General features: G+C 41.9%; 1 protein-coding gene across 2 annotated transcripts; it reads right to left on the bottom strand.

The window, feature by feature from the left end:
• Positions 1–7101: 7101 nt before the first annotated feature.
• Positions 7102–9758, bottom strand: LOC110687033 (syntaxin-22-like). Of its 2 annotated transcripts, none has more exons than XM_021863664.1 (7): positions 9515–9758; positions 9239–9332; positions 8985–9124; positions 8833–8892; positions 8088–8242; positions 7733–7833; positions 7102–7513 (listed from the first exon to the last, which is right to left on the bottom strand). In XM_021863664.1, exons 1-7 carry the CDS (start codon positions 9676–9678, stop codon positions 7448–7450), a joined length of 780 nt encoding a protein of 259 aa, XP_021719356.1. In that variant the 5' UTR covers positions 9679–9758; the 3' UTR covers positions 7102–7447. The 2 variants fall into 2 exon arrangements, with proteins under 2 accessions (XP_021719356.1, XP_021719357.1); XM_021863665.1 differs by having other exon boundaries at positions 7102–7479.
• Positions 9759–16008: the final 6250 nt, after the last annotated feature.

The following is a 16008-nucleotide window of genomic DNA, read 5'->3' as shown; positions in this document are numbered from 1 at the left end:
AAGCCAAAAATTGTAAAAGCAGACGGCGGACGATTTTAAGACGCCTGGCAAGTCCAGGAAGCATGTGGCGTACAAGCCCCGTGCGTCTGCCTAGACGGGAAACAACTCTCGTCCCTCTACCGGAGGCAAGTCTCCCGCCTATCTTGAAGGTCTGAAGAAGTTGAACGCCTAGGGTGGCCACCCACCCACCGCTGCTATCGGCTCAGCAGCAGCAGGCGAGAGCAAATTGCCTATGGAAAAGGAGGCAGCTGTTGCCCCAAGGTATCTCCGCCTTTAATCCCTTACCTTACCCTTGTAGGGTTAAGTTATATCAGCAGGCGCCAAGAAGCTTTGAGGACACCCGGTCTATTGACCGGGTTTACGTCAGCTACTTACAAGATGTTGATTGTGCAGATGTCAGCCAAAGGCCGGATATTCAGTAGTTCACAAAGAACATGCTCAAGGTCGTCTCCCCTACTGAGAGGGAGTCTGTGAGAGGGGTCGGAACCCTCAACTTTGACACCATCCTGGCTCTACTAGCTGAGGTGTTCTGGCTTTAAGTTAGAGATTTTTTCTAACTCTTTTATGTCGTATGTTATTAACTAAGTGCTTTTGCCGGATGGAGGCGATGCTGGTGGTGAACGGGCTCCAGAAGCCTTTCTATGAAAACCGAAAGAGGTAAAAGACGCCAAAGAACGGGCTGCCTCTTCCCTTGATAGAGCCATGTTTGACATATGTAAAAATGAGGCACTAACCTGTGATATCCTGTATTCACAAGCAACTGCCTATCTGCAGGTCAAGGCTGAGTTAGAGGTGGCCCAAAAGAGAGTGGCCAAGCTGGAGGGCGAGCTTAAAACTGCCAAGTCAGACCTCAAGGCTCTGGAGGATGCTGATCAGGAGGTCGAGGGCCTTTGCAAGCAAAATGAGGCCTAGAGATGTAAGCTGTCCAAGCAGGAGGTCCAGCTGAGGAAAAAATTTCAGGCCAGGGCCGAGGAAGAGAAGGCTCGACTGATTTCTCAAAATAAGGCCGACTGCGTCACACGGATGAAGATGGCCTGGAAATTTTTATTTCCGAAGGACGACTACTCCATGTGGGAGTATCGCTTTGGCGAGGACACTAAGGAACTTGACTCCCAACAGCTGAAGCATGAAATGGAGGAGACGGCCGATGATGAGGAGATGGCCGAAAATCAAGAGCTCGAACATAATGAGGAACATCTGGCTAATGATGGTGAAAAGCCGGATGGTAATGAAGAGAAGCTCCCGCCTCCAACTGATTAAGCTTTGTTGTTTCTTTTCTTTGGCCGAATGGCCTAATACTATGCTTTTCCGGCCTGCGTGCGGAGTATTCTTGTATCTTTACCGACCAAGGGGCTAGGTTCAACTATGATTCTTCGGTTGGTATGCCGGTTATCAATTTCAAATTTTAATTTATGTGAATATGCCGACTGTGTAGTCGGATTTGCTTCAATTTTTTGCATTTTTTCTTTGCTATATATGCTCATATTTTTACCAAATTGTTAATTGCATGCGGTAACTAACAAACCGTCTGGCCTCTTGCCCCTTGATGGTTGTGTGGTTGGTTTTAAAAAGTAGATTGATTGACTTGGGAATTTTGATACTTTAAGGAGTATGACAAGTTTCTGGGTCAATTAATCACTACCGTGATTGCCCCAAACCAAGTAGACAACCGTCCAAGGAACAGACGGTATATGCTTGGATATCTAGACGGCCCATGATATTTCCTTATCCATCAGATAAGGAACCACTCTTAGCCGTCTGGGTCATTCATCCAGGTACGTAACCGAATTCCCCTTTGGAGAATAACGCGTGCAAACGTCTTTCTGACGTCCGTCTTATTATGCTTACTTTAAGCAAGTTACTCATTTAGAAAGTCAGACGGTCTAATGAACCTTCTGAAAATTAGGTTAGTAAACCTGTTCTTTAAACAAGTTTAACCCTTTGAAGCAGACGCATACTATCCTATAAGGAAGACTATGCTTTTTACCGCCTGTATTGCCCCAGAGCAATTGTAGACATTTTATGACGTTGCTTTTAACAAATTACTAGATTTTTAATCTAAGTGGAATAATAGTCGGGCTCCACCTGTTATCCCATAGGGCAAGGGGTTAATTAAGCTATCTTGGTCACACGTTAGATTTTGCAAAAACAAACGGCTATGAACTAGTCCTTATTAAGGCAGTCGGTTGAGCCATTTATTGTATGAGGTTATAGAGCAATGTGCCACTCAAATGGGAGATGCTCTCTGTAAACGAAGTCACCCGGATGGATGTTGCCGAATGTCTCACTCTATCAGAGTGGACGGTTGGTTTAGATTTACCATTTGTACATTGCGCAGGCGATGCTCCCATATGGAGGTGTATCTAATTTGTTGGTCGTTCGCACATAGCATAGACGGTTCAGCTGTATGAAAAATAAGAATCAAGTTGAAACAAAAAGCAATTCTCATTACTAAGCCATTTGGTTACAAAATTTTTACAAGTCTCAAAAGTAGTGCTTTTTTAAGTTGTCTATATTCCAAGTTCTGGCTAGCTTCCTACCGTCTATTGTTTCTAGACGGTAGATGTCGCCTCTGACTTCTTCATAAATCCGGTAGGAGCCTTCCCAATTGGGTGTCAATTTGCCTTGCGCATTGGCCCTACCGGTTGCCTCTATTTTGCGTAACACAAAGTCCCCTACTTTCAAGGGTTGTTGTGTACTTTTTTGTTGTAGGCTCTTGTCATTCTCAGACGGTAGATCTCATGACGTAAGGCGACATTACCCCAGCGTTCTAGAAAAGAATCCAATGCCAGCCGCATGGCCTTCTAGTAAGCCTCTTCATCATACAACATGACTCGAAGAGTCGGCTCATAAAGCTCAATAGGTAAAACGGCTTTAGCACCGTATACCATGAAGAATGGGGTTTCGCCGGTTGCCTCTTTTGCTGTTGTTCTGATGGACCAGAGCACATGAATTAACGCTTTAGCCCATAGACCGCCAGACTCTTTCAATTTTCTTTTTATGCCGTCTGAGATTAGCTTGTTGAAGGCTTCAACCTGGTCGTTTGCTTTGGGTCGACCGATTGATGCAAAACAGTGAGAGATTCCTTGATATCCTAGCCAATTCTTGAGGGTAAGTGTCTCAAATTGAGGGCCATTGTCAATGACCATAAACATAAGAACCCCATACTGGGTGATGATGTTTTTCCAAATGAAAGAGATGACATCCTTTGTCTTTATGCCTCTAACCGCCTCTGCCTCAACCTATTTGGTGAAGTAATCAACATCCACTAGAATTTACCGCCTCTGGCTTGACGCAGGTGTATACGGACCTAAGATATCCATGCCCCATTTGGCGGATGGCACTGGGCTATGAATTGCCGTCAGATTAGTTGCGAGACGGAGTATAAGCTTGCCAAACCTTTGGCATTTGTCACACTTCTTCACCATTTCCATGGTGTCTGCTTCCAAGGTCAGCCAGAAATAGCCTTGCTGCCTAGCCCTCTCTGCTAGAGCTCGATCTTCTGCCTATATGTGAGGTGTAGTAGCCTGAGTGTATGTCTTCCAGAATTTCATGCCCCCTTTCTAGGGTGATGCATTTAGAAAGAAGCAACATGAAGCCCTTTTTTAATAGCTCTCCATTGCGAATTTCAAAGTTGGACGCACGCTTTTTCATTGCGACCATTTCTAGATATGTATCCGGCAGAGTGTCGTCTAGCAGGTAGGCCCAGATGACGTCCATCCAGGTTGAACTTCGGTCTAGCACGCCAATGGGATCTTCTTCGATACTTCGTTTTTCCATCACTTCCCAAAAGACTGACTGAGGTGTATCACAGGAGGCGGATGATGCCAGTTTTGACAGAGCATCCGCCTGATTGTTCTCTGACCGGGGTACTTGACTCAAGCGTCCCAGCCTCTGTTCTGACCGCCTGCAAATATTTGATCATAGCCGGATGGGTGTCCTCACAGTCACCATGATATTGGCTAACAACCAACTGTGAATCGGAGCAGGCGTCAATTTTCTTTGCCCCTGCCGCCTTACACATGCGTATACCAGCTAGCAGGGCTTTATACTCGACCTTGTTGTTTGAGGCTTAAACTTAAACCGCAATGCATATTCATATTTGTCTCCTTCAGGAGACTGACATATAATCCCTGCACCACAGCCGTTCATAGTAGAGCTCCCGTCTACATATACTTTCCAAACTTGATTCAAATTTTTCGGCTCTACCGGGCGTGTCATTTCAACAATGAATTGAAGTCAATGATCGCCTGTCCTTTCACTGCCTTCCTTGGTTCGAAAGTGATTTTAAGGCTCTACATTTCGAAGCAAACTAAACTAATCATCAAATTAAATTCATCATTATCATTGCTAAACAAACTAATCAAGATCAAATCAATCAATAAACTTGAAATTGCAACACTAATGAAAATCAAATGCAAAGAGATTGAATTAAGAAGAAGAAGAAGAAGAATCTTACAAACTTTGTTGAAATCAAAGGAATTGTGCTTGCATTCAAAGTAGAAGAAGATCAAATGTAGAAATCACCAATTTCTCTCTCTAAAATCTAGTACAAAAATGGAAGTTCAAGTCTAATTCTAATTGTTCTAGTTGTTCTTCAAAAATAGAAGGAAAAGCTATTTATAGTATAACTAACTAAGATGAAATAAGGAAGACATCCAAAAATGATCCCGTACGGGCGCGCCCTCTCACGAGAATGCACGCCCGCGAAGATCGGGGTACGGAACAGGGATCCCAGGTGGCGTGCCCGCGTAGGGGGGCGGCGCACCCGCGCCTCTAGAGCAGGGGATATCCTTTGTGCGCTCTTCGATGTAGGTGGTGCGCTCATCTTGATCGTCACTAGATATGGAAGTCCCAAAATGGAGTTTACGGTGGGTTCAACACCAAGGTTTCATGCGAGCGCAGCTCGTGAGTATAATCACCAAATCTTGAAGCTAGTCGTTACTTGCCTTGTGAGTTATGTGAGAGCTTCCACCTTGCACTTTTAGCATCCTCTAACCCGAGAAATCATCATGAAGGGTCTTGGAATCCACCTTATACCTACAAACAAAGAAAGGAGAACAAATAAATAAAAGAGAAAAGACGATAAAATCTATGAGAAATAGAAGAAAGGTAAGATAAGCAAGATAGAGATAAATTAGAGAGTAAAAGGGCAAAACTAAGAGAGAAAATAGAAAGAAATCTATAAAAGAGATAAAAAAAAAAAAAAAAACCTCTCAAAATATCGCCATTTGAGTACCATAACTGACACTCATCAATGGTCCTTGGTGTCTCTGATAGTTGGACCATCGGAGGCAAAGCCGCCTGCAATAGTGCAGATCATGTCCGGATCTGTGTTCGAACCACAATCAGCTTTTGCTGGCTTTTTGGACGGCTACCTAGGGTCCGTCTTCAAGGTCACCTTAGACTTGAGAATGTAGGACTTCAGTACTCCTTTATCAGCCAATCTATCAAGAAACCGCTTGAGGCTATAACAATTAATGGTTTCATGGCTAATGTCCTCATGGAAGTGACAATACTTGCTCTTGTCTCGATTTTTGGCGGGACCCTTCATTGCCGAGGGCTTTTCAAAGCTCACTCGGTCTTTGATTTCCATGAGGATGGAATAACAGTCCTTGTTAAACTCGTACCTAGGGACGTACGACTTAACCTCTTTCTTTTTCTTTTTGTATGGTTGACCGGAGTCGTCGACCGCCCATACATCTTTTCTCTTTTTATTCTCTTCATTTTTCCGAGTCAGCTGATCTTGTCGACTCCCTTTCTGTTTCTCAGACCTCTTTGAGTCCGACTGTTTGCTTAAGGAGCAGAGTTCTGCCGCTTGTATATAGGCCTCTGCCTCCCTCAAAGCCTCTGGAAGAGTGAAGATTCTCTTCCGTACGAGGTCAAACTTGAATTGTGACCCATCCTTTAGACCTTTGATAAAGTTTGTGAAATCACCTTCATCAGACAGTCCTTGGATCTGAATTCTCACAAGATTGAATCACCTGACGTAAGAACAGAGCCCCTCCCTGAACAACCGTGCTCAAGTCGATGCTTGTCTTCTTGGCTGGTATGTTCATGGAAAAGTTAGAGACGAATAGGAACGCAAGCATTCTGAAATTGTTTATGCACCCAAGCATTCTGAAATTGAAGGCCGCCAATTTCTTTCAATACCTGCATGCCACGTGTCATGTCCTGGGTGGCCCTGTTTGGACACTTCCTATGGTGACATGTGTCACGCTCTTATTGGACCACGTGGCTTGGGTAAAAATACCCAAATCAAGGGTTACCACTGAAAATTTCCCCTTTTTTTTAAGGTGAAAAAAGAGGTCTCGCCCTTATATACTACTCCCTATGTCCCTTTATTAAGAGATTGTACTCCTTTTGGGAGTTCAAAATTAAGAACCTATTTCTATTTTAAGGTTGTATTATTTGATAATATTCTCCACTTTTTGATGAGTTGTCATCACTTTTTTTGTACTAATGATAATTTTTTACATCAATTTTCAACACTTTCTCTCTCCCTCTCTTCAATTATTCCCAACTAATTTTTTTCTCTCTATCTCTCTCTAACCCCACATGCACTTATGTACTTCCACCAGCTTTCTAATTCTTGTGAAAAAAACCCAAATAGGTTCTTAATTAAGGAACGGAGAGAGTATTAATAGTTACCATTTTTTTTAAACATAAATTCTACTAAAAAAAAACATGTACTTCGTATTAGATTAATACTTTTATTATATATATCCATTAAAATACAATCAAACTCATTACAAATTGTCAAAAGAAAAACTCAATAAGAATTAAAAGTTTTTGTTTAAATAGGTTAAATTTAGAATTAAACTCGTTCTAATTACCCCAAGATTGACTATTATTCAATAAAATTAACAAAAATCTGTTTCTATAAAAGACATACTGGTAATAGATGTGATAGTAGAGTATATTTGAATCAAATGTAAGAGTAATTTTTAGGTAGTGGATAATAAAATGTATATTTTCTTTGTGGCCTCCAATTGTATGTGACACTATCTTCTTAATGTACTCCGTGTACATCGTTGATTGTGCAAACAATTTATTTGCATACAATGTATTTAACAAACAAAATCTTTTTTCAATCTCTCCATTTACTTTTGCTGTATTAGTAATTAGCCCGCTCGTTTACAATTCTCTTGAAAAAACAATACTCTTCATCTTTTGAAATATGCAAACAAGAAATGTTGTAAATTTTTGTGACAAGATATTAACTGTTCAATGGTGTGTACATCCCCAATAAATATAACACACCGCACACCATAATTAGACACTTTCACATTTTTTCTACTCGCATAGAAAACAAGCTGTTCGAATAAACACAACAAGCCATTTTCTTGCTGTATACAGCTCCCATGGCCTCAAATCTCAAGGGGAAGAAATATAGGCCTGTTACAGATTTCACATTCCAGCAAATCCATCAACGAACTTTCGCGGTCTATAGGATTAAGATAAGCAAGACGATGATAGCTGCAATCACGATGAAGACCAGTAACCACCAATACTGTTAAGTGCCACAAGAAAATAATGATAAGAAAGTATATATATAGTAATAATAATGTTGGAGTAATATTCATATACTCTGTCTTTAACACGCAGTATATAGAATTAGACCATTGTTATATACTTAGTAATTCCTTAGGTAAGATAATAAGAAAAGCCTAATACATTTTTAAGTAGATCTTTATTTAACTTCAATAGGAAAAGTAGATAACTTTCTTACCAAAGGTGAACATGATCTTCCACTATTAGAAGCCCTACAAAGCTGTGGTTTTGATTCACTTGATCCAGCAGAGGAAACTTCAGCTTTAGAATGCGTACCATCTGCATTTGTATAAAGAGATCAAGCACAAAGAATGAAGCAACTACAATAGCATAAATTAGAAATAATTGTGTGTTATAAGGTGGTTTGTGACAAATTTACCTGACTTTTTGGCCTCGCATCTTTTCACTTACTTTTTCCTCTCTACTTTGTTATATTATCAAATTAAAGTCCTATTCAATCCCATCTCGTCTAGCAAAGGGACGGACAAAAAAAGAGTAACTAGTGAAAACATAAGTGAACTACATAATCATACCAATTAATACATCCGGCTCGTGTAGCTGAGCAGCAAGCTCTTTATTAAATTCAAGAATTTCATCAAGTCGGCTTTGCATCTCTTTGATTTTTTCCTGCTCCCTCTCCTCAAGAGTTTCTTCAATAAATTCAATCTTACCATCCAACCATATTGATCTGCATTACTCAAATAAAGTCATATAGTACTGGCATACATACATTACACATATACAGGATCCATTAACATACAAGTATACAACTATATACAAGTATAATATAATGAGAGAATTCATCCGTTGTTTTGAGTAAAACAATAGTACATACACATATTGATCGATCTCATAAGTTGTAAGAAATTACAGGCTGCTATGGTGCTCTACATCATCCTACATTGAGTAATGAATGTAATATCGAGAAGCCCCACTAGGACTCTAATTCGTCTAACCTGATTTATTCCAAGTTTATTACCAATCATAGAGACGGAGCACTCTCTAAGCTTTAGCAATTTCGGGCTTCAGCACATATCAAGGAAATAAAGGAAGCCAACAAGCAAATGAAAATTATTTGCTCAAGAAGAAAAAGTCTAGAATAGTATTAGAAATAAAAGATATATGGCACTCTCTTGTATAATTGAGCTCTCATACCTCAGATGCAAAGTATCCTGATCATCACTAATAAATTAACCGGAATATTGTGTGATGACACTCATGACAGTAATGACAGACAGAAACAGGAGATGAGAGTAAATCATAAATATAAAGGCTAACCTCTTTTTCTCTAAGAAAGGTTGGCTCTCGACGTCCTGAGCTGCTTCTTCGCCGGTTAAGCTGATAGAGAGTCAGGAAGAAATCAATTGTACTATTTAGCTAACAGCAAATATGAAAGAGAGGGAATAGAAAACAAATTGTTCACAGCATACTCTGTTACAGCAGATGTAGGAGCACCAGATAGAATGTGAGAAGATTCACGCTCCAAGGCGCGTTTCTGAGCTTTCTGAAATTCTTTCACACTCGCTTGAAAATCTCTTGCAAGCTTAGCATCTTCAATTTTTTTGCGCTTCTGAAAAAAGATAGCACAATATTGATTTTGAAACTATCTCTCACTTGTTACACAATACCATCTTTGAACTAGTACTAGCAAAATTCAATATACAGAGAAAAGCGAGGACATTACAGGGACATTAGCAGCGTGGTCGGAATCACTCAATGTTTTGAGCTTGGCAGAAACATCTTTTACCAATGTCATTACATGATACCTTGTACGATGTCTGTATTAACCAGAATAATGTACCAATAATTATATAATTAAATAAATAATTACAGAAAAGGATGTTACACAATTATAATTATAACAGTCGTTCATAATTGCTGCTGATATTTATGTTATTTATATAATTTATAACAGCAGCAATTATGAACGATTGCTTAAACAAAAAAGAGGTAAACGAACAGCTTTTGGCGGAGATCAGGAGTATCTTCGGAGGTGCCAATGGCATTGACTAGGCGGTAGAAGGTGGTGATGACGGTGTTGGTCTGAAAAATACCGGCGGCGACGCCATGTGATAGTTTTTCTGATGATGATCCTTGGTCATTTTGATTATCTTGGGAACTCATTTTAGTTTTGTTATGCTAGGACTATGACTTCTAGTTCTAGTCTAGAAAATGTTATAAGGTTAGAAAGTCAACTGGCAGAAGTTGTGACTTGTGAGTATTTTTTGGGAAACCCAAATTAACGAATCTATGCCTTTTAATCGTATTTGATTGAGCCATCAACTAATCAATCAATCAATATATATATTATTAAAACTTATGGCAATACATGTTTTGCTATGTGTCATCAATTTTGTCATTTACCATATGATGTGTCGCTAAATCATACCATACTATTAATGATTGAAAAACTCCATGCATTAACCTTCATGTATTAATGTTTAGTTTAATTGATAAACTCTTCATATGCATAACAATTTCCCTTGGAATGTAACTTCTTAAAAATTATACAATAATAAGTTTGTAAGAAATTAAACATTACTCCATTTTTATTTTGTACATTAATTCATAAAATTGTAATTATAGAGAAAAAGATTTTTTGTGCATTATGGAGTAGTATATATTTTGAAATCAAATTTATAAAGATTTGATTTTTGATTTTTTTTTTTTTTTTAATTTCTTACAACGAGTTGATTTTAATGCAAAAAAATTATTCTTATAGTCAAACCAACTCATACAGCAAACTACTTAAACTATCATCTTAAAAAAAATTAAAAAAAAAACCACTTAAGCTCTCAATGACAAACAATCCAAAATATATATAGTTAGATTAAAGTAATAAATTTATAATGATCCGGAGGATCCTCGAGCCAATAACTAATTTTAATTTTAAATGTCCACCATCGATAAGAAAAACTTAAACTAATAATATCAATAAATTGATTCATTAATTTTAATCCTCTATTTGCATCACTTAAGGTTCTACCGTTCTATCCTATATATACAAAGAGTATTCTATTACCGAATTATTTTTTTTATTTTAATTGCCGAACATTATTGACTTATATAATTGTTCGTGACTTGTACATGTTAGAGTATTGGGGTTGGGCTCTGGTACCTACATGAACATCATAGGATTTTATCAGATCAAATTCTAGATAATGTCAAGCCATTCACCTTTTTGAGTGTTGGTTGATTATAACAAGTAAAATTCAAATCAGATTCAAATTTGAATTTCATTTATATATTGTTGAGTTGTATTTATGTCATTTATGGTAGGTGATTAGGGGATTTTTCCCCACCAATCACCATCTGACAAGTGGACCAATCAAGTTCCGCCATGTGTCCGTCACATGGGCCAATAGGAGCCTGCCACGTGTCAAGCAATGATCCGTCCACTATAGACCAATTACGACACGACACGTGTCCTTCCCATGACACCTGGGATAACCGGTCGCCTAGGCCCAACTTCCGTGGGAAGCCCAATCAGCCCAAGGTTAACCTAAACCTAGATTGACACGTTTCCCAAGGTTATAAATACCTCCCTTAATCCTCATTAAGGGAGATTACGCAGATTACACACATTAAACTCTCTCACCTAGAGAGACCCAATCACTTTAATTTCCGCATTAATTACTCCTTAATCAAGTACTAACTTGACCGTCGGAGGCGGATCTCCAATCATCCGGAGCATCCGTTTGTTTTGCAGGTACAGGCGCCCGGTTCCAGTCTCGGAAATGTAACTCTCCCGCAGGACATCAGAAAACCCCGAAACATCTTGGCGCCGTCTGTGGGGAGACTACTTCTGAGATGGCATCCACGTTTGTACCGGCTCCTGAAGAGAGACGTCCCCTGGACGACCCTCTAGTTCAGTCGGACCACGATACTGAGAATGAATTTGAAGTTGAAGCTCACACAGCTTAAGACGGGACCCTAAGGGCCCGACGTACCCGTCATACCGAAAGGAGGGAACGGGAACATCTTCATACAGGAAGCGAGCCAACAGGCGCACCGCCTGTTCGGCAGCAGCCGACTGATGGGTCTGCTCCCATCACAAGGAACGAACTCATGACCTTCATGAGGGACTTCAAGGGAGAAATTCAAGAGTTGATCAACAAGAAGCCGCCTGCTCTGGACAAGGAGCAGTCGGCAAAGAAACCCTCCACTTCACGGAAGAGGAAGCCAGTTCAAGGGCGAGAGGTGACCCCTCATCCTAAATCTAGGAAGTGGGAGCCACCTGCCCTTGATTTCACAAAATACCGTTTTTCTACTCCACGAAATAGGAAACCTGTTCGTCATATTCAGGCGGACGGGTCGAGGAAAACATACACAGACGCTCGGCTACTGCTAGAGCAGAAGAAGAGTGACCGATTGTCAGAGTCGGCCTCTACTTCAAACTTCCAAGACAGTCTGCGAAATACCTCGATGAGGCATACTCAGTCGTATCATGAGAGTCAGTCAGGCGGCACCTCCCGTTAGTCCGGCTATCATAGCGACCAGGCAGTACCAAACTTACCGTTTGTACCGCAACAACAGTATTTTTTACAGCCACCTCCGTTTGGTGGACATGCAGCAAAAAATGTCCAACCTATGGACTGGTAGCTACGGTTGCTTAGACTTGGTGAACAGCCGTCGGCCTTCTCCAAGGAAATTACTGAAGCCGCTCAGCCGGCCAAAGTGAAAAATGTATTAGTAGGCGCCTATGACGGCACTACTAACCCAGAAGACCATCTGATGGCATTCACCAACCTGATGTACCTTCAAGGGTTGGATGATCCCACTTGGTGCAAGTGTTTCCCAGCGACTCTCAAAGGAATCGCACAACAATTGTTCGGCAACCTGCCGACTGGTTGTGTAAATAACTTCAAGACGCTTGCTTACTTATTCACCTCTAACTTCGCCATGAACATCCCTGCGAAGAAGACGACCCTTGATTTAGGAACAATTCAGCAGGGCGAGAAGGAGGGGCTTCGTTCTTACATCAGGCGGTTTAACCTGATGAGAATACAGATTCAAGGGTTACCGGATGAAGTAGCCTATACTGACTTTTTCAGAGGTCTCAAAGACGGATCGACCTTCAAATTTGATTTGGTCCGAAAGAGGGTGGCGACTCTTCAAGAGGCCTTGATTGAAGCGGAAGCTTATATACAGGCGACTGATCTTTGTAGTACGGTAAAACAGTCAGACGGGAGAAGGTCCGACAAAAGAGAAGGACGACAGAAACATTCGTCAAACAAAGACGAGAAGAGAAGAGAGGTCTGGGCGGCTGATACCTCTAAACAGCCGGCCCAGAAAAAGAAAAAAGAATTCAAACCATACTCCCCAAAGTATGCGTTTAACAAGGATAGCCAATTTATCCTAAAGGAAATCAAGGGACGGATCTCAATTGAGAAGCCGGTCCCCATGAAGGGTTCTGCAAACAACTGGAACCAAGAAAAATTCTGTGATTATCATGAAGATGTTGGTCATCACACCAATGAATGCATCAGTCTCATGCGGTATCTAGACCGCCTGGCTGAGCAAGGTGATCTTGACACTTATGTCAAGAAATCTACGGGGAATACTTCCTCGAAAAAGCAGTCGGCCAAAAAGAATCAACATGCCGACAGTTCCGATACAGATGATGCAGTCGTCTACACCATTGCAGGCGGCTTCTCAGGAGGCGGCCCCACTATTAGGGGCAACAAAGACAATATCAGACGGTTAGATGTAAATTCCGTTCACCAAGAACGACCCTCCAAATTCATTTCCTGAGATTGTCATCACTGAAGAAGATCTAGGAGGGGTAAGAGGGCCGCATGACGACCCTATCGTTATTGAATGTAAAGTAGCCAACCAGAGAGTTGGCCGAATCCTCATAGATACCGGAAGCTCCTCAGATCTCATCAGTAGCAAATGTCTGTCGAAACTAAAATATCAGACTGATTGCATACATCCGGCATCCCACCCTATAGTAGAGTTTGGAGGAGGAGTCGTCCACCCAGTTGGACGAGTGGATTTACCCATCCGCCTGGGTGAAAAAGGGGAAGGACGACAAATGGTAGTCCGGTTCCTGGTAGTAGAAGAACTCTCGGCCTACAACATGATTCTGGGATGACCAACCCTGAATAATTCCAAGGCTGTTATAATCCCATCTCTTATGTTGCTCAAGTTTGAGAGGGATAATGGAACAGTCGGGTCCCTAAGGGGAGATCGGAGGATGGCCCGAGAGTGCTATCTCTCGGATGTCAAGCCCACTGTTATGGCCACTATGTCGAGCGGTGGAAAAATAGACCTTGACAATGTCAAGGAGAGTGCGCCTGTTCAAGAAGCAGGCGGCAAGAAGAGAAAGGCATCCCAGACAGGGGCCGCAAGAAAAGACAGAAAATAGAAATCATTGGCAGAGGAGCGGTCGGATGAATTCCGCCCTCAGCCAGCTGGTGAGCATACAGACCTGATGTTAGATAACTCGCGTCCTGACAGAACAATCAAGGTTGGGACGACTGCTCTAAGGGACCTGGGTGACGACTTTCATAAACTATTGAAAGAATACAAGGACATCTTTGCATTCGAAGTCCATGCAATGTCAGGCATTAGTCCTGATATGGCGGTACATAAACTGGCCGTGGATCCGAAAAAGAAGCCGGTACGGCAGAAGAAGCGGAACCATGGCGAAGAAAGAAGTCAGGCGGCAGCCGCCGAAGTTAAAAAATTACTTGATGCAGGGTTCATCCGGCAATGTTAATTCCCAGACTGGGTTGCAAATGTGGTGCTTGTTAAAAAGTCGAATGGCACCTGGCGAATGTGTGTAGACTACACAAACTTAAACAAGGCGTGCCCCAAAGACAGTTACCCTCTGCCTAAAATTGATAACCTGGTTGACTCAACATCCGGCCATGCTTTGATGAGCTTTATGGACGCCTACTCTGGTTTCCATCAAATTCCTTTATGGGAGAAAGATCAGGAGAAGACGGCCTTCGTCACTGATCAGGGGTTATACTGTTACACGGTCATGCCGTTTGGTCTTAAGAATGCCCCGGCCACTTTCCAGCGAATGATAAACACTGTGTTCTTTGATCAGATTGGGAGAAATGTCGAGGCATATATTGATGATATGATTGTCAAGTCTAAACTTCAGAAAGATCATCTGTCGGACCTCCGAGAAACTTTCGCCACACTCAGGCGGCACCATGTCATGCTCAATCCCAAGAAATGTGTCTTTGGAGTTGAGTCTGGGAAATTTCTCGGATTCCTTATCAATCAGAGAGGAATAGAGGCGAACCCTGAGAGGGTGCAGGCGGTCATCGACATGCAATCTCCTCGTACCATCCGAGAGGTTCAGAAGTTAACAGGTTGTCTGGCAGCCTTGGGAAGATTTCTAAGCCGATCAGGCGACAAATGCCTATACTTTTTCCAGGCAATTAAGAAAAAGGCAAGGTTTGAATGGGGGCCGGATGCTGAGGCGGCCTTCCAGAAATTGAAAGTTCACTTGCATTCCTTGCCGAGGCTGGTCAGCCCTTTGCCCAAAGAAGTACTCTACATGTACCTGGCCATCTCTGATCATGCGTTAACCGCTGTTCTCCTTGCTGAAAGAGACGGTTTTCAGCTCCCGGTCTACTTTGTCAGTCATGTACTGAAATATGTCGAGTTGAGGTATCCCTTAGTGGAGAAATTTGGTCTTGCACTCTTCATGGCTGTTAAAAAATTGAAGCCCTACTTTTTGGCACATGCAGTCGTCGTGTATACAGACCAACCTATCAAGCGGCCACTGACCATCATGGAGTCGTCAGGCCGAATGATCAAATGGGCCATAGAAATACAGAGCCTCGAAGTTACTTTCGAGCCTAGAAAAGCAGTGAAGGGGCAAGCCTTTGCTGACTTTATTGTTGAGATGACTCGTCCTCCTGACTCTCAAGTTACAGACCAAGTCTGGAAGGTATATGTGGACGGAAGCTCTACTTCAAATGGTTGTGGAGCAGGCGTCATATGTCAGTCGCCAGAGGGCGACAGGTACGAGTATGCTCTACGCTTCAGTTTTCAGGCCTCAAACAATGAGGCAGAATATGAAGCTTTACTAGCCGGAATCCGCATGTGCAAGGCGGCAGGGGCAAGAAAAATAGACGCCTGTTCCGATTCACAATTGATAGTGAGTCAGTACAATGGCGAATACGAAGCAACCCATCCGGCCATGATCAAGTATTTACAGGCGGTACGACAAGCAGTCGGCTCCCTTGAGGATTTCCATCTGACCCAAGTGCCGAGATCAGAAAACAACCAGGCGGATGCACTGTCAAAATTAGCATCATCCGCCTCCTGTGATACTCCTCGAACTGTTTTTTGGGAAGTAATGGAGAAGAGAAGCATCGAGAAAGACCCTATTGGAATCCTAGACAGAAGCTCAACCTGGATGGATCCAATCAGGGCATATCTGACAAACAGTACCCTGCCGGATGATCATCAACAGGCGGCAGCACT

This window comes from Chenopodium quinoa, unplaced genomic scaffold, assembly GCF_001683475.1.
Source record: "Chenopodium quinoa cultivar QQ74 unplaced genomic scaffold, ASM168347v1, whole genome shotgun sequence".
Classification (NCBI taxonomy): Eukaryota; Viridiplantae; Streptophyta; class Magnoliopsida; order Caryophyllales; family Amaranthaceae; genus Chenopodium; species Chenopodium quinoa.
This window is presented reverse-complemented; position numbering and strand designations above follow the sequence as displayed.